The sequence below is a fragment of the Chroicocephalus ridibundus genome, chromosome 1, assembly GCF_963924245.1.
Source record: "Chroicocephalus ridibundus chromosome 1, bChrRid1.1, whole genome shotgun sequence".
NCBI classification, from domain to species: domain Eukaryota; kingdom Metazoa; phylum Chordata; class Aves; order Charadriiformes; family Laridae; genus Chroicocephalus; species Chroicocephalus ridibundus.
In genome coordinates, this window is record NC_086284.1 from 78,597,119 (window position 1) to 78,616,700 (window position 19,582).

Genomic DNA, 19,582 nt, shown 5'->3' on the forward strand with positions numbered 1-19,582 from the left:
GCTTTTATTCTCATATTCTAAAACATGAGCATAAGTTTTATGAACAATCACAACTTTAAGAATTCAGAAATATCTCAGAGAATCCATATGTTTTAAAGGTGAGTTAACATTTGCAAAATTCCGATTGGAGTAGTTTGTGGAAACATGGGTATATTCAGCATTTTGTAGCAATTATTTCAATAGCATAATTGATAAATCTTACTAAAATTACGTACATTATCCAATAAACCATCCTTGATCACAGAAAAAGTATTGAACTTGTAAATGTATCCTGAAATATACATAACAGAAGTGTTAAGTTTTTATTAGGAAATCATGTTTAGAAAGATAAAGAGCATGAATGACACTACATGACTTCTGGTTTTTGACTTTATACTCTGTGTTCAGAGTTACTCATTTTCTCAAAACAAAATGAAAACCACGGTGAATAAATTTTTTGGAAAATATTTTTTATTATAAAATGTACAGTATATTGACCTTAATATTATAAAACACTGTAATGTATCAGAGTCTTGTAAAGACCAATAATTTATAAAATGAGACCAAGTTCATTGTTACTCTTTCTAGTCTCATAGTCTGATTTAAAAATATATATAAAATATATAATGAATGATTTGACTGTAGCGTCCTTAGTAGCTGGAAAAGGTTTGTTCTTATGTTAAGGTAACTAATGTCTGTATGTATTTTTATTAAAACAGATCACTCTTATTTGCTAAGTTAGTCTTTGATTTTGAAGAGCTGATAGAAGAATGAACAGAAAGGTTAGTAATCATATTCTATAAGGCTAGATTATGTAAAAGCGCTGCAGGGTACAAAGAAAATTATGTTTTACTAAAGCACTTCTATCACTGCAGCTCATTTATTAACAGTTAATACTTCTTTGGTACTTTTAAGGTGCTTGTTAAAACAAGAAATAGCTTTGGACTATTGACAACAATAGAGTACTTTAGGTCTCAGATGCTATTGGATAGCATGAAAAAACACACTACACTGTCTTAACAGTTTAAAGACCTTTTCCAACATATTAGTCTCCTCAATTTCACTATGTCTAGCGCCTCCTTTTATTGCAGGGACATACGGAGTACAAAAGCAATGCACTTCGCATGAAAATAGGGGTTTTTTTCTGCCCTCAGACTCCCTGGCTTTGTTGGACTTGCTTGGCAGTGACTTGAACACTAGTATCCAGCCAAAGGCATTTGTTTTAGTGTTAGAATATGTGTATGTAGGTTGTTTTCGAATCACTGCCTAGTATATTTTTAGCAGTGCATTTATAGAAGCCCGCATCCCTTTGAGTAGGCTGCTGGATGACTAATGACCCCTGAGGGTGGAGGAATTTGTTTCCATACAGACGGGATTGAGCTCCTGTTGTCAGATGCGATTTGTCTGGAAGCTCCCATGTTATTTCTGCTTTAGGAATCCCAATAGCCATGCAGTTCAGTTTTACTGAATTTCCAGGTCTGGCATAGATGACGGGTGCTGGCTCACTGGTGATCCGGGGAGGATAGGCTATCACGATGACAGGCACACTCATAACAGAAGTGCCGTACTCTGCGGACACCTTGCACAGGTAAGTGCCCCTGTCAAACACAGAAGCCTCGCGCACTGTCAGTGAGCCATTCTCCAGCAGAGAGAAGCGACCCATGGCCTGGGGAGCATCCAGGACCATCCCATTGGGCAGTGTCCAGGAGATCTGCGTCTGCTGGTTTGGCTGGGTGATGCAATGGAGCTGCAGAGTTTCTCCATTGATGATGCTCACCAGGTTGTTGTACTGGTTGCTGATTTCTGGCCTGAGTCCCACCTTCAGGAAGACTACCCGTTCCACATAACCTCCTGGGTTTCTGGCTGTACAGCGGTAAGTCCCAGCATCCCCAGCGTTGAGGCTGCTGATGTGTAAGATCCCATCCCTCTTGTGGTAAAATCTGTGCAGACGGCTGCCACTCAGCACTTCAGTGCCGTTGGGAAGGATCCAGCTTGTGCTGGGCTTGGGGTTCCCCTGGACTGAGCAGTTCAGATTGATGCTGTGCCCAGCAATGGCAGTGATCCTTTCATTGACAGGGTCTCTGAAGGAGGGTTTCTCCACATGGTCTGTGATGAGGAGCTGCACAATGAGTCTCGCTTCCCCTCCTTCGTTCCGTCCGATGCATATGAGCTGCACCGCATCTGTCTGCCTCACCTCTCTGATGTCCAAAGTACCATTGCGATGCACAGTGATCCTGTTCCCATAGTAGGGAGCTGGCAGGATTACTCCTTCTGGAAAAGCCCATAGGATCCGTGGAGCAGGGATGCCTTCAGCTTTGCAGTCAATAAGTTTCCGGCTATCCCTGATGGCTGTCTCCCTCACAGATGTTATTGCACTGAGATGACCGTTGATTCTGGGAGGCTGAACATTGACGTGGATCCAGACGATTTTCCGATCTTCTCCAGCACTGTTCCGTGCTACGCAAGTATAGTTACCACTGTCAGATCTTTGGGCCTTTTGGATGAGGAGGGTGCCATCTCTATAGACCTGGTATTTGTCAGATAGGGCAGGAATGGGCCTGTTGGTTGGGGAGAGCCAAGTCACTTTGGGAGTGGGTTCTCCTTTGGCTTCACATGCTACTGTCACAACATCACCATAGGGTACATTAATAATGACGTATGTTTTGTTCCTGATAGTTGCAGGCTCGGCCACTACTTTGACCCGCACTTTCATCTCATCCTTCCCAATCTGGTTCTCAGCATAGCAGGTGTAGTCCCCTTCCTCTCTCAGTCCAACATCATTGAAATACAGGGTTCCATTATTGAAGACCACATACCGTTTTGTCCGGCTGCCGTTGTCATCTGACTGCATGAAGGTATTGATCATGCTGCCATCTGGAAGACCCCAGGAGATCTCAGGATTTGGCAGACCTGTGGCTACGCAGTCAACTTTCAGGTCCCCTCCATACTTGACCTTGTGGTTATTCTCATTCTTATGTTCGATTTTTGCTGGTTTCATCATCACATTCACTTTGAGAACCACATAGTCATCCCCGATCTTATTGCGGGCCATACACAAATAGTCTCCTGCATCTTTATCTGTAACTGAATGGACAACCAAAGTCCCATTGCTGAATACTTTGATTCTAGTCTCCAAGCTACTGTAAAGAAAGAAAAAAGAACAGAACATGAGCTGCAAAATCACATTTTAGGTATTAATTATTGAGTGAAACCTGGGGGAAAAAACCCAACACCTCAACAATACTGAAATAAAGGAGAGGAGCATTGCTATTGTTAGATAATTAGATTTCTTTAGTAGCCCCACCTTTTTCCCCAAAGATCTGCTGTATTTGGAAAACAGCCTGCATAAAGATTATGAGGGAAAATGAAAAATACTAGCATTTTGTTGCTATCACTATGAAGCATAAAATGAATTCTGGGTTTTGTGCTATCTACATGCTACCTGAATATATTTTTTTGTCAGTATGAGAAAAATGATGACTACATTTAGCTATCAAGAAAGTGTACGTTTTAATTTCAGGGCATTTCTCATCTGTCTATAGTGCTCAAAGAGTGAGTAATGAATAATTTACAGTGCAGAAATTATGTTTTCAGCAAAGTCTTAGGAGAGTTACTGTAGCTTTGAAGAAGTGATATTTTACTCGATATCACGAACACTGGAGAAGGTATTGTTTTAACCATTTATATACAACTGGGTTCGCACAGACCTTATTGCAAGGTGACATCTATTTATACAATGATGTTAAAATGACCAGGACTACTTAAATCATTATAAGATGTTTTCTTTGCCCCATATTTACAGTGTATAATGATTTGTACAACAGATAAACAAAATTCAGTGATCCCATTTCTCCTGGGGAAAAGCCAGCACCTGTGCAACTCTACGCAAACTATGCACATTGGAACATGCAGTACATGACTTGTATATCTTAACTTTTGCCACTGGACATTTTACTTCATTTAAAAGTGGCTGTAAAAGACAAATAGTGGCAGCTTATCCTAAACACCTGAAGCTGACTTTTTGAGTACCATTGTTTGTATTGGTACCTTGTACCAATTTATGACTTGGCTATCTTGTGGTACAACTTAAAATTCTTCCATAAGGATTTGGGGCCTCATTCAAAATTCACAGAAGCCAAGAATGAAACTTGTACAGATATGAATGGTCTTTTCTCTAAGTTAATCTAAACTGTAATTTAGCTGTGACATCTAAAATAGTAATTTACCTGTGTAGGGAATCAATCATCCTTTTGGAAGGCAATCTCCATAATATCCGAGGCCAGGGGTCACCAGAAGCACTACAGTCCAGATGCAGGATACTGCCATATGTTACATCTGTCCTCAAAGGAGAGCTCCCAGTGATCTTAGCATTAGACGCATGCTTCTTCACATGGAGTTGTATTGTTCTCCTGGCAGCTCCCACCATGTTAGCAGCAATGCACTCGTAGGTCCCACTGTCCTTGGGGGAGACATTGCGAATATAAAGAGTTCCATTGGGAAAAACAAATAAATTCCCATTGACAAACTGAGAAGGTCGGATTTGTGTGCCATCAAAGACCACCCAGCGGATGCTGGGAGAAGGTGCTGCTTTGGCAGTGCAGTGGATGTTAATACTGCTACCAAGGGGCAAGGAAATGTTCTCGTGCTTATCCTGCTGGATGATGGGGGGTAAGGCTGCAATGTGCAGCCTCACTGCGATGCTGTCAGCTCCTGCAGCATTGCTTGCTACGCATTTGTAAACTCCTCGGTCTGAAAAAGTCGCTTGCTTGATAGACAAGGTTCGATTTTCATGAAGCATTATCCTGCTTTCTGTGGTGGTGACTGTCTGCAAAATCTTCCTATCTGGGAAAATCCATGAAATATGTGGGCTTGGAGTCCCACTAGCCTGACATTCAATTGCTACGGTCTCTCCAAAGTAGACCGTGACATCTCGATAGCGAGAAAGTAAAATTTTGGGCTGGTGGGCTACAACTGTGAGCACAATGATCATTTTATCTATGCCATGCAGGTTCTGAGCTGTGCACAAATACTGCCCACGATCCTGAAGTTGAACATTTCGGATAAGGAGGGTACCATTTTTCCAGACTTCAAACCTTTGCAACCTGGTGTTGGCTGTCATTAGAGCTCCTGTGAAGGTGAGAGGAAAGAAAGAAATGGAAAGTCAAAGGGCTTAAGACATACATTGTTACATTTAAAAATTCTTATGTAAGACTTTAGATTTACTTAATGCCAACTACAACTTCAGATGGATCACATGACATCTTCTGACACTTTCCATAGTTCAAATTAGTCTTTGTTTCTACTGCAGAACTAACTATATTAGCTGTCAAGCCTGTACAGTGTGGGAACTTTTAAGGGCTTTACGCTTTAGGATTCCTCTTAAATCTTTATGTAATTTCTCTTTTCCTTTTGCTTATGGAGATGACACACACATCAATACTTAAGGCAGCAGTGTTAACAAACCCATACTCACAAGTGTTGTCATCATACATTCTAACTGCTGTGAATAATCAGAGTTGGCTGCTATTCCCCCGTCAAAAAAAACCCTCATTAAATAGTACAGGTTTTCTTTTACTACAAGCAATACTGTGATGTTATTTTTACCTGTAATGATTAGTTGCAATCAGTCACATTTTATCTATAATGACTAAAAGATGCAGAAATTATTCTTCAGTGTTTCGGGTCATTCCTGCAATCATATTGCATTTCTATGCAACAACCCAAGTATTTGTACCCTTAAATAAACATGTAGAAGAACACATTTTTCCCTGTCTTACCTGTAGAGACTTTTGTCCAAGTAATAAAAGGCTTGGGTTCCCCTACTGCATCACAAGGGATAAAAGCATCTGCTTCAGCAAGGATGGATATGCTCTGAGATCCTTTTGCGATAATTTTAGGTCTTTCTCCACGTATCCTGAAATTAGTGGAAGACTGAATTACAGTCGAATTGTGTGGCATAATGCCTCCCACATAAGGCACAGATGGAACTTTTTGATGACGATGATGGACATTTTTAAAAGGATGAACTGTGGTGGATATCTGTGGTTTTGTGCGCTGAGAGAGAAAGGCTGGAGGCGTAATCTTCAAAATCGCTGGTGGCTGTGATGTGGTGGTTGCAGTGTGTGCCATTGGAGGCACTGGAATAGCTGTAGCTTTCTGCACTGTAATCCTGGTAGGAGGGACCTGGGCAACCTTCTTCTCATTTGTGTCTTTCGGGACTAGTTGACTAGGGACCGCTGGTTTAGGGTGTACACTTAAGTGAGGGAATATCCTTGTTCCGTTGAAAAAGAATGGCACTCTAGAACTGGGATAATAGGGGATCCCTTGAGTTGGTAGTTTCCCTGCTGTCCCTCTGTTATCTGGAACATGGTTATTTCCAAATAATCTTGAATTAATATTGTACCTGTTCTGACCCTGATGACCAAACTTGCTTGCAGTGACTGGACTTTTGTGAAATGGAGAAGCTTGTGTTGGAGCAGTTGTTTCTCTCTGAGAGGGAAAAGATTTTTTGTCCTGGATGGTATGTGCTGCATATGCTGTTATCTCTGGTTTGTTTGTGTAGTGAAGAGGCTGGTGTGTCACAAAATAGCGAAATGAACCTTGTGTTACAATATATGGAGGCTTCACTGTGCCTCTTACTGGAACATGCTTTGGAGGCACAACAGGCAGTCTTTGGTTTAGGCTTGGTATCACTCCAGCCGGGGGATGGGGAAGGTCTGGGTTTAGCAGTAAACTGTTGTTTGACTTGCTACTATACATCTCTTTGAATTGCTCCTCTTTTGACTGTACGCTAATCTTGTTCTGGTTAGAGGAAGGAGTAGGTTGTACATTCTGTCTTGAGCTCACCACCATTTTGTCACCATCTGCTTCAACTTGTTTTACTTCTGGGAACCTTTCCTGATTGAAGGCATTGCTTTCCTTGGTGGTATAATGAAGGGAAGTACGTGAAGTGCTTGAAATGGAAGGGGTAAGAGTGCCAGGTTTTATAAACGGAATAAACGCTGTGGAGGTAGTTGGAGGCTTTTCAGTTGTCTGCAAAGTGGGATCGTGATGAAATACATGTGACATAGCTTCCGTTTTATCCAAGGAAGATGGCTTTGTCCCACTCTGAGAAGCAATAGATTTCTTTGTTTCTCTAAGTGGAAGAGTCTGAGTTTCTGTTGCGCTCAAGGAGGAGGACAAAGTACTCATCTCATATTGCTGAGGTGGATCAGTTATTGCTGGTGTTCCTAAAGATACTGTGGGCTTCCATGGCTCCTTGGAAACTGAGACGTCCTTAAAAACTTCCACTGTACCAACAGGAATACTTAAGTCAGTCATAGTGGGATATATTAGCTGGAATGTTCCAGAAGTTGTTTCATTAACCACAACTTCTGAGTCAAATAGGATAGACTCTTCTTGAGATTCTGGTTTTGTAGATAGTATCAAGCTGTTTGTATGCTCAGGAGAAGAGGTTGTGCTTGATTGTTCTGCCTTACTGTCCAGAGTTTTAGAATCTGCTTTAATGTGCTTCTCCTCAGGTATACTGTCTAATGAATGGTATGTTGGCACTTCACTTTGCTCTGGTTCCAGAGGTGCACTTGACTCTTTCGTGGGAACTGGGTCATGTACAACATATGATGATAAAATTGTGATAGGTGCAGTCACTGGAAGTGCTGAGGTTTCAGGAGCAGTAGAGAGTGTCATGCGTTTTCTTTCAGGTGGAGAAGCAGTAGGTCTAAAGGATGAAGTTGTGACCACCTCTCTGTTTTTGGTAATCTTCTCTAAGACCATCGGATCAGTAACTAATGGAGCAGTGTATTTCGTATGCTCCTCTTCTTTAGCCTGTATTTTGACATTGTTTTTAAGATCAGGACTTTCAAGAGTTGCAGAAGAGGTTTTGGTCACAACTTCAACTTCAGGTGTCCTTGGAATGATACGCATTGCCTCCGTGGTTAAAACAACAGGGGGGAAAGGCTTTGGTCTTTGTCGGATTCTGTTTGGCCTCAATCTCCTTCTCCCATACGGCCTTTTTCTAGCATGCTGAGTAACAAGTGAAGGCATGGTCTTTCTATAGGGAATTGTTGTTGTGGACACTGTGTTCAATCTACTGATGGAAGAAGCAGTTTGTATCCCCCCTGCTGTTTTATGAAGAGCATTAGTACTTGGCAAAGTGAATCTGAGATCTGGCTTTGGAGTAGCCACATTTCTGTGTTCTCCTCCCTGAAAACTCTCTGCATAACTGCCAGACATGCTTTCTTGAGTACCTGCATTCCTGTGGGTCTCGGGTTCTTCCTTGGTCTGAACCCTGACGGGTGTGACAGCTGGAAAACTTGTACTTAAGTCTGCCATTTTTGTCTGACCTGTGGATACTTCTTTGTGCTGGTGTGTGAAGTCATTGCTCTTTTCTGTAACAAATGGAAAAACAGATGAAGAAATTGTAGTAGTGCTTATAGAATCTGTTGGGATGATCTCATCCAACTGAGAAGGTGTTAGAATTATGGTGTCATTACTCGTCGGGTCCACTTTATTTAACTTCGCACTTGTCTCCAAGACGCTATGAAGATCCACAGAGTGAGATTCAGCTAGGACAGTGGCATCAAGTGGTAGCTCAGCAAAAGCAGAATTTTCCTCTGATGTAGAAGGTACAGTTCTACCTGCATTTTCTACTGTGAATGAACTGCTATGAATATTAGGAAAGTTTGTTACGATTTGTCTGGTTAGAGGTTCTTCAGTGAGAGCATTGATGACTACAGCTGAATCCCCAGTCCTGACACCAATGCTCTGCTGGCCTTGGGGTTGCACAGTTGCAGAGACAGGACTCAAATACGGACCTGATATGGGGATTTCTACAGGGTATATACTTGCAGGTGTTTCTAAAGCCCTGTGGTCGGAGAAGGGTTCAGTTTCTGACCTTCTTAATATGGACTGGACTGAAAATGCTTTAGTGTTGTGGGAAACAGTGACTGAGAATGGCTCATCTTCACCCATAGGTGATGCATCAGCAGAGGAATCTACCCCATCAGGTGCTGCCTCTGAAGGCGGAGGGCTGGCTACTGGATGAGGGACTGGAGTCGTTTTTTGCAGGACTGATGGCAGTGCAGTTGTTAAAGAAATGGTTGTGGCTGTTGTTGTTCTAGGAAGATTCTTCCCACGAACTTTTGCCAAAATGTCAGCCCAATGCTGTGGATTAATCTGCTTGCTTGCCATATTAATTCTCCTTCGAGATTCAAATACTCTCCGGCCTTCTGCAACATTGCTGTCTTGGGTTCTATCAGTACTCTTCCAGATTTTCATTTTCCTTCTGCCTTTCTTCCCCTTTTTAATTTGAGCCTCTGGCACCTGGTCACTTTTTTGTTTAAAGGATATTTCCCGGTCTTTTAGGTGGTTCTTTCTTCGTTGGAACTCATCCACCCCTCCTGCCCCTGATCCTTCTCCATCATCTATGACCCGCCCTCTTGGTTTTGATGAACTTTTGGAGCCTGGGCGCTTTTTTAGTTTTATCCTTTTAAATGACCTATCAGACACCATTTTATTTACTGTGACCCTTACAACAAACTGATCTGATCCCTGCTGGTTGACAGCCACACATCTGTAATGGCCACTATCAGTGACGTGGCTTTTTGGAATAAGCAAAGTACCATCTTCCAACATATATCCTTTTGAAGAGTTTGATAACTGATTAAGGACCTGGCCGTTTGGAAGAATCCAGCTCAACTGTGGCTCTGGGATGGCAACTGCTTTGCACGGCAAAGCTATTGCATCTCCAACATTTTTTTCAATCCTCACTACATCTGAATCAGCTACCTGAACAGCTGGCGGTTGCACGAGAAGTCTGTAAGCCATTATGTCCACATCATCTCTCACTTGGGCAACACAGTGGTACAAACCACCATCAGTGTAACCCACTGCTTTGATTATTAGCTGGCCGCTACTAAGAATGGAAAACCTGCTGTCTTTCTGATTAAATGGTGCCTGCAGTTTAGTCCCATCTGGTAAGAGCCACTGAACTGAGGGGCTCTCAGAGGCTTTCACATTGCAGCTGAGCTGACACTCTGACCCTTCCACCACACTCAGTGCTGCCCTTGTGCTCTGATTTTGCTCGATCATTACCCAGTTTCTCTGACGCCTGGAGTCTTTGGTATGAATTGTCTGAGAAAACACAGTAAAAAAAGATAGCACCACTTTTTTCCCTGTACTCTGGCGCCTGTTCAATTGGATATTTATAAGAGGTTGCATCACCCAGGAAGGCTCAGCCAATATTTGAGCTTTTACACCTGTGTAGTAAAGAGCATCATAATCTGAGCCTTGCCTGTACCTATAGATTATTTTAGGCTCTTTGCTGAGCATAAGTTCCCTCTCTAATTTGACAGGTACTTCACTGTAATAAGCTATAAGCTTCCATAATTTTTCATAGTTTTCTCGGTTCATTGGACATTCAAAATCTAATGAAATTGTAGCATTTATATCAATCTCCTGAGTCTGGATTTGATTCCACTGAATTTTGGTAGAGCCTGTTGGTTTTTTGATTTCACAGTTCAGGTGGACTACATTGCCATGCTCATCAGTCATATTTAGAGTAATGTTCCATGGAGAGGACTGAAGCTCTTCCAGAGGGATTTCATAACTATCACCATCTTCTTCATCTTGAGTGCTGCTATTGTGCCTCAGTGAGGACTGAATGACAGGTTTCCTACAGGAAATATCTTTCAAATTTTGAATGTCTTCTTTCTGCAGCTGTTTCGGGCTGTTGCACTTAGGACACAGCTGTCCCCCTTCATAGGCTTTGTCCTTTTTGCATTTCAAAACACCTGCAAGAAAATAAAACGAAAGGGGAAAAAAATGGGGGGAAACAGAAGATAGGTGAGCTGAAGAACTCTGTTCTGGAGTTAGAGGACTCTCAAAGGTGTGAAATGGACCATATGAGAAACACATTATGCACAAGATACATAAGGCAAGGCTTTTAAACTAGCACCTCTTTGTTTTCACAGTCGAATGGGCACCTGATTCTCAAACTGTCCACAATTTCTTCTGACGTTGATGAGAGGACTGAACACTCCATCCTTCTGAAAATTAGATTCACTGCCTCTGAATAAAATGCCTAGAAATTGAGGTGTTCTGAGCAACATTTGTAAATGAGTAAAAAGCTATGCTCTGGCAAAAAGTCTGCATCCTTTCAGTGACAGCCTGCCATCTAACTTATGGATCTAAAGTGAAGCGGACTGGGTCCTCTCAGCTTTCAAAAATGCGGCATTGACCTGAGAAATGCTGCACTTCCTCATTAAATAACCCAAGAAGTTTTTTATTTTTCTCTGTTCATTAACAACAGTACTGGCAATACACAAAACATTCTACTGTAGGTACCAAAATCTGCTGACTAGTTCCTGCACTTCCAAACTTTGTCAGCAGCAAAAAAAAATGAAAGTGACACCTTTTCCCTGACCTCTGAAATAACTGTAAACTCTATAATGATAAAATATAAACTAAAACAGAGAAGGATCACTAAAACAGGAAATTATATCCTTGACTCCTTTTTTCTATCAATGCCTTTCTGGCTTTCTGACTCTGGTCTGCAAAATAACAGTTGTATATTTATTACATTTTTCTGCTCATTAGAATGTTAAATGTCACTTACATATTTAGTTTGGAAACACATTGTAAATAGAATGAGGGATCTTTGAATGAATGAGCAACATACGGGTGGGTTATAAGGCAAAATGCTAGGAGAAGGGGAAAAGAGTGGCAAAATTTCATACCATTTTTTGATTGAAAAAATATGTGCTTTGCCAGATAAGGACAAGGAGAGATAAGGAGAGCATGCTTCATGACAGAACTGGCCCACAATCAACTTGGCAGCAGCCACACTGGTGATCTATGAAACAGCACTTTTATAACTCTATCTGGACAGAATTCCTAAATAAGTTAATGTTATAGTTATATAAAGACACAAAATCTGTCATACCTGAAAATGACATAGATAAATTATTTTCTCTTCCAAAAAATCACTACTATTGTAGTGTAAAAAGGAATTCTAATTTAATAAAAATTGTAACAAGGCAGCACTGTGCAAGGAAAGAAAGTTCATCTATATTGTTATAACTGTATAACAGCAACTCAAGTACACTTAATCGACATACTCATTTGGATCAAGGAGAGTATATAAAGATATTAAAGTTTAAGTTAGCTACATATATTATCAAGGTCAGATGCCTCAAGTACCGGTTCAGTCAGGAACACTTCCATTACACATTCAAGCATCACACGCTCTTAAAAATATTGTCCTATAGCTAAGTGCAAAACTGTAATGAATTACATATTCTAAGATAAGATCCACTATCATCCCTGACACAGGCTCCAAATCGCTATATAAACCTTGTGAGTCCTGACTCATCTGACACATCTTTAGTTGCAATTAAATGACAATTCCCTCCTAATATTTTAGCAGCAGCTCCAGTGTAACATCAGTCCCTCTGGCCTACTATGGTAAGCACTTAGTTACCTGAGATGGGGCACTGACGACCTGAGATGCCCAAATTGAAAACTGACATTCAAAAAAATCTCATTTAGTGTATTTCTGATATAGAGGCATTATAAAACTGGTTTGGGGGCTGTTCTTTTTGCTTCCAGTATTTTGCTTCTGCACATGACCAGAAGTGTTCCAGCATAAGAAGTGTGATACTTATCTCATCTAAGCCTGAATGAAGATAGGCCAGTTATTCCAGGAAAAAAATTGCAGGATTGTAGGTGTTCTCTGAAAATACTTAAATAGATTTTCTCCTTCATAAAAGGAAATTGTGGCCAATGGAGCAACACAGCTAGACATGAAGGATGCATGAATATTACAGAACAGCCTTAAAGTTAATAGCACCAAAGTTAAAGGACTCATCTAGGAATTTTCAAACCTGATTTCCATTCCTTTCTTAGCCAAAGAAGTTCAAATCCAATGTTCCCATCTCCCATGAGAGCCTATAGTTCCTAGCTCTGTTGTTTGAGGATAATGCCAGCCCTTAGTCAAAGGTATACCACTGTGCAAAGGAACACACTAACAGGTTATAACCTATCTTCTCCTTCCAGTTATAAACTTCACTACTACTTTTTCCATCTTGAATGTAACACTAATTCCTTTGTTGTCAAATACATATTTTTAGCTAGTGATACACAACTGCTGCCTCTTTATGCTGCTTTTTAAATATTTATTGAATATTGCATTTATTGAATGGTAATGGAACACAATAGTGTACATAGATGTCACGTAAGTAGTAACACTCATCATGTTAGATTTTTTTTTTCCTGTTCTGCACTATCATGCTATTTTTGCTCTTACCTCCAGAAGCTTCATTCCACTCAAGGAGCCAGTTTAAGCTGCAGTCACAGGCCCATGGGTTCCCATGAAGGTAAAGATTCTCCAGCAGCGGCATGCCTTGAAACATCCCTGCAGGCAAGGTCCTAAGAGCATTTTCAGATAGGTATAGATGTCTTACTGTCGACAGTTTGAAATAGTCAAGGACCAAAAATGTTGAAAAGGTGTTGGGGTGAAGCTGCTGGAGCAAATTTCCTTCTAAGTGGACCAGTCTCAGAGAAGTTAATCCATTAAAAGCATTTGGATGAATAAACTCAATTCTGTTGTGGTCCATGTGCAGTCTCATTAAGCTTGAAAGCCCTTGGAGAGTTTGGCCAGTTATGACTTTCAATTTATTGTAACTAATTTTGAAAACCTAAAAAAAAAAGGAATACAAGAGATTAATTTTGGTATTTGATCTAAATCCAAACAGAACAGCAAGCATGCAGAAGTTTTCCTCCCACATTCAAATATCCTGTGCACCACTGAAAAATAATATGCTGGTCAAAGAGGGAGAATACAGCTGAATATTAGCCGGCATTATCAAGTATGACATAGGCATAGTTAACAAATCTCAGATGGATTTGGGGAGAAAATGGTATCTTAAGCCTAAGAAAGACACTACAAAAAACATTTAATTTTGTCTTCTGCTATTCACTGAAGTTAGAATTTATGAAATTTAGGAAGCATTACCTGTAGAGACACAAGATCTTTCAAAGCACCATTCGGTATATTCTGAATGTCATTTCCATGTATCATGAGCAACTCCAGTTTTATAAGTCCTGCAAAGGAGTTTTCATATATAGACTGTATACTGTTAAACCTGGAAAAAAAATCACGCATACAGTTACATTTTATGCACTGACTGTCATGGACTGCAAATGTACAATTAGTATAACCTACCTTTCAGGAAAAATTGTAGGGATCTTAATGCATTGTCAAAAGGCCAGAAGTTACTGAAACATTTTTACAAGGCCAAGCATACTTAGTCCTTGTTTACATTAAGATTTCTTTTAACTCAATTTGTGGCACATTAGCCATAATTTCTGCGTAAAAGTAATAAATAGGCATTTAAATTCTAATAGTTGTCAGTATGTTTTTCCATGCAGCTCAGTTTATGGAATGGTAATAAATTAATGGCCTGTAGCCAACCAATGATGCTATGGAGCCTGGCAAACTAGACGGGCTGCAGTGTTGCCAAAACAGCATATAACAATAAATGAATAAAGATTTAGAGAGAGGACATTAAAAATGGATATCTCCCAAACAGCAAGAGAAGCAGGAAGTCACATCCTGCTTCACTTACTGTTACAACGTGTAATTGGCTAAATCAACTAATTACATAAGATCTAGGAATTGACCTTCCAATTATATAATTTGAGCCTAGAAACTCCCTTTAGAGAAGGAATACAGAAAATCTGCTTTTTGAAAACAATTCAATTTCACTTCGGACAAATAAATCAGGTTTTATTTGCCAACATGGAAGCCTTAAGTTTGGTGGCGTAGCTCTACATTTTGGTTTTCCATAAGTAGACTTAAATGTATCAGCTAATCTTGGCATGAAGGCTCTAAATTAAGCACTGAACTTTAAAGATTTGTCCTGTTTTTAAACACTTTCTGGAAAGGAAGGGAAGACATTAAAATACTTTGAATATGGAGGAAATACTTTTAAATCCTCACCATGCTATCTATCTGAAGATTCTGAATTTTCTAAAAATTTAGGCTATCGTTTTGATATTTTTAGTCCTACTACAGATCTATTAGGCTTATAGCAGTCATCCTATTACCATTCCTTATTTTAACATCAGCCCTTCTAAAAAATGTGAACTTCTCTGAATAAGAAATTTTCCTAAATTAATTTCAGTTACAAAAATAATCTTTACCTCCTAAATAGCTAGCATCTTAAAATAGAAAGCTTTTGCTCTTTTCCAAAATGAAAGAAATGCAACAACAGATACTTAAGACTGTTTCTTCCTGGGAAAGGACACAACTCAGACAATGTCATTTGTAATGATAAAGTACAAAGATAGGAAAGGGCTTCCATGCTAGCAGTATCAAATAATGGACTTCTATTAAAAAAACAGCCAAAATACCTAAATAACTTGGAAGCCTACACCCCATTTTCAAAAGCAATTTAGGGATAGAATTTGCCATGGAATGTTGATGTATGGGGGAGAGGTGACTCAATATGTGTGGGTTTGAATGTGGGAGAGGGAGGCATTTTTGACTCAAAAAATGGCATGAAATTACAGATTGCTGTACGACATATTCACTGACTACAAGGTATTTTGAGACTAAAATTAGGCTTTAGGTGGATAAAGTGCTGTTGGATAGGCATTTTAATTGCAGAGAAGTAAAAAAACCCCAAAGTCCCTACTGTCAGTCTTTGCACCATCAGTCACAGCTACAGGCCTTGGGGCAGTTGGGATGATTTCATACCAGGTAGTGATGCAGCTCTGACATCAAGCAGAAGAGGACTGCAATTCTTGCACCATGCCATGTCACATAATGACCCTATGCAGCACTTTTGTGATATGCGGCCTACCAACTGTCCCTGCCTTCTCATCTCACAGTCTGACACATAGATGTGAGTTGGCAATACCCTGGCAGAGAAAAGTGAGTTGGAGCCTGAGCAATCTCTCCCCAAACATTGGTGTGTGCTTATATTTGGCTTACGTTCCTTGAAAAAAAAAAAAATACTCCAAAGGCAACAGAATAACTTTGTTTCTACTGTATTGCTTTAAGATATGCGGTATCTCATTGTTCTCCAAAATGTTACCTGGCTACGTTATAGAATTTTACTCCTACTATAATTTTTAAATCAGGCATAAAATTCAACGTTTAGTAGAAACCCTATAGTAGTTTTAATTCAATATAGTTTTTTATACACTACAAAAGACTACATGTAGTATTTGCCAAGAACTGACACCGTGATATAAATATTTATTTGAACATAATAATAACTTTTCTGTGAAACATGAGGGATACACTAAAACTTTCTCCATGCCAGTAATTGTCGTGTTTGAAACACAGCGCCTGCAAGTAACCACCCATCTCTGCAATTCCACTTAAAAAGCACATGCTGAGGTCCCGGTGCGCCCCACGTGCGTGCCGCCTGCCAGGATTCCGCACCAAGACCGTAAAACGGTTTGCCGCAAAACCGCCATACGAACCCAAAATTGATCCTTTCCACATGTTTGGAAATCCTTGCCGGCACGGCTGCCAAGGAGCGAAAGGTGCAGTGGACTTCGGTGGGGAGGTAGCAGGCGCAGGGCTGGGGACAGGCCAGGGCGGTCGGCGACAGCCCCAGCCCCAGCATCAGCACCACGGACAGCGCCCCCGCCGCCGCCCGCGCCCCCATCGTGTCGCCTCCCCTCGAGTGGCTCCTCCTGGGTCGTCCGGGGGAAACGAAGGGGTGGGAAGAGGGTAGGGGAAGAAAGAGAGAAGAAACGATGATTTTGTCATCCTTTGAAAAAAGCTTTACAGACCTAGCCATGCTCTGCAGCGTCCCTGCAGGTCTGCGGACAACCGAGCCAGAGTTCAGTGGGGAAGAGGCTTCTTCCAAGTCATTTGCTACTTCAAAGTTAACTTTCCCTCCCCATAATTCACTTCAGTACCTATTCCACGAAACTTATGCTGTCTCCCTATGGTAGTAAATTTTTAGGTTTGCTCTATATGCCAAGGGTAGCACTCGTCTCACCTAAAAATTAGAAAACTTCAAGGGAAGCATCTACTTCGAGCAAATTACCATGGCTCCCTCTACAGTCAATGAAAGAAAAAAAGCTACCCACATGCACTTGAATAATATCAGGTATCTACCTGATCGGATACCTAGAAATAGTACAAATCAGCCTCATTAGGTCCCTAATTAGCTAACTTACCTAACCTAGCTGCCAATTTGTTAGACAGGCTACTAACTTCCAGGAGGGTAACGTGGCACATTCATTATGTATATGGGAAACGGCATCATTGAGCGAGAAAGCGAGTGAAAGAAAGAACTGGTTGGCCAGAGATCTGGACTCTGTCATCCTTTGCCATGCAGTACCGTGCAATGTTGGATCTGCTCTTACATTACAATCTTAACCAGAGAGGAGCTATGAATGATCATAATTGATAAAACTTGACAATGTATCTAGAAGCATAAGCGCAGACCTCTGAGAAAATGTAAGGAAAGTTTGTATTTATAATCTTGCCACATCTACCAACGCTCAAGTTCAGATTTTCAAAACTGTGTGTCTAGACCTGTGGAGAGTCATTTAAAGATGCACACTGTGCTAGAACAGACAAGAAAACACAACTGTTATTGACCTTGATCACTAATCATTTCTGAAAAGAAATTTATGTAGATGTTTAATTACAGATTAAGCAGTCTTACTCTGGAGAAATGAGTTAGAAATATCCCTATTCTTATCCCTACCACCAGAAGAATTTGAGCTTATCAGATTACAGCCATACAAGAATGCAGGCTACTATTAGTAGCAGAAATGTAGTATTCCTGCTCTTGTATAACTGTGTGACAACAATGGAATGGCTTTCAGTTCTACTAGGTATTATTAGTTCCATTAGTTATTGCTTTTAGTATAAAAGTCAGATTTCCTCAGATCTGCTAGCAACGAGACACACATTATTTTTTTTTCTAAGACCATCATGTGCAAGCCATTACAGTTCAAAGGAGAGGCTCATCGGGATGAAGAGGTTTCTCAAATATCTGTGGTCAAGCTAATGAGACGTTTACCATTCTTTACAAGACAAACAGCTTTTCATTTGCTTAAGAATATTCAGGTGCTGTTTTCCTTCATGTTCCCTTTAATGAAAACTCCCTCTAAAGGGCATCCCGCCCATTTTGGGAGGGGGCACCCCATTTCCTCACGGGAGGTGCTCGCCGAGGTTAAGAGGAGGTGGCAGTGATTTGTGCGGGGCTGGGGAGGAGGAGGCGGCCCGGGGGGGTTATCCGTGCTTCGCCCAGGGGAGACACAACGGTGGCCGAGCGCAGGACCCTCCACACCCCGGCCGCGGCCGCTCTCCCGCAGCTGTGGCAGGAGAAACCCCGGGACCCTCCGGGACGCGGGCGAGGCCGGACGGGCTCCGCGCTGCGCCGCCCCGCCGCCCGGGGGCGCCCTCCAGTGCCCGCCCTGCCCCTCCTCATTGGCCACCTCGCACCGCCGCCGCGCAGGGCGTCAGCCAATGGGCTGCGGCTCCGACACGGCCGCCGGGGCGCGGCCGCGGAGGGTTGGGCAGGAGCCAGCCGGGAGGCGGGGCTTAGGGCAGGGCGGGGGCGGGGCCTCGGGCCGTCGCAGCGCTGCCCCCACGGCGGTTACCGCGCCCGCCCCGCGGGGAGGTTTTGCGTGGGTGGGACGGGACGGGGCGGAACAGGACACCTGGGGGGCCCCGCCGCCCCGCGGCCATGGCGGAGGGGGCTTGCAGGGGGAGAGACGCGGTTCTCCCCCACACTCGCGTTTCTTTTTACCGTCCTGGAGGGGCAGATGCTTCCCATTAGGGAAGAATGTCGCCGCCGGGCTGCGCGACGGGAGCGGACGGGGACCGCACCGCCGCCATCCCGGCAGCTGCCCCGCTCCCCTCCTCCTCCTCCCGCACCGACCCGCCAGGGACTCCCCACCTCACACACCCCGTCCCAACCGGGCCCCGGCCGCCCCCACCGGCCGCCCGCGGGTTCCTTACCTGCAGCCGGGCGCGGCGGTCTCAGCAGGCGCTGCCCGCCGCTCCCATGCTCCCGGGGGGCTGCGGGCGGGCGGCGGCGCGGGGCGGGCGGCGGCTACCTGGCTCCTGGCGTCCCCTCCGGCACCGGCTGGCCGAGACTCATCGCCGCCCGCGGCGGCCCGCCTCGACGCCGCCTTAGGGCTCCTCATCGCCCGTCATCCTGCGGGATCCGCCGCCCGGCGTGGGTCCCCCCGAATAAGCATAAGCGATGCGCGGCGGCCGGGCAGGACACCGTCTGCGGTGCTGGTTTGTTTTTGTTGCTTTTTTTTTTAATTACTGTTAGTTTCTCTAAGCCTTCTCTGGGAGCCCCGCGAACCGGGGAACGCCGGGGCGCCGCGATCCCTCAGCCCCGGCGCGAGCCGAGCCCGTCTCTCCGAGCGCTGCGGGATCTCCGTGGGCGAGCGGGCGGGCGGGCGATGTCGGCGGCTCCCCGCCTCTCGCCGGGCTTCCTGGGGGCGCAGCTCCCGCGGCGGCAGCCTCCCGCCGCCCTCCGAGGCATGGGGAACGAGGGGCGCGGGGTCCGCCGCTCCGCCTGCCCGCGCCGGGCGCTGTGCCGGGGGAGGGCGC

General features: G+C 43.2%; 1 protein-coding gene across 1 annotated transcript; it reads right to left on the reverse strand.

Annotated features, from left to right (window-relative positions):
- Window positions 1–207: 207 nt before the first annotated feature.
- On the reverse strand, window positions 208–19,201 carry MXRA5 (matrix remodeling associated 5). The gene is made up of 7 exons (XM_063341059.1): window positions 18,977–19,201; window positions 16,471–16,686; window positions 13,991–14,120; window positions 13,283–13,673; window positions 5,757–10,769; window positions 4,206–5,106; window positions 208–3,119 (listed from the first exon to the last, which is right to left on the reverse strand). Exons 1-7 carry the CDS (start codon window positions 19,162–19,164, stop codon window positions 1,208–1,210), a joined length of 8,751 nt encoding a protein of 2,916 aa, XP_063197129.1. The 5' UTR covers window positions 19,165–19,201; the 3' UTR covers window positions 208–1,207.
- Window positions 19,202–19,582: the final 381 nt, after the last annotated feature.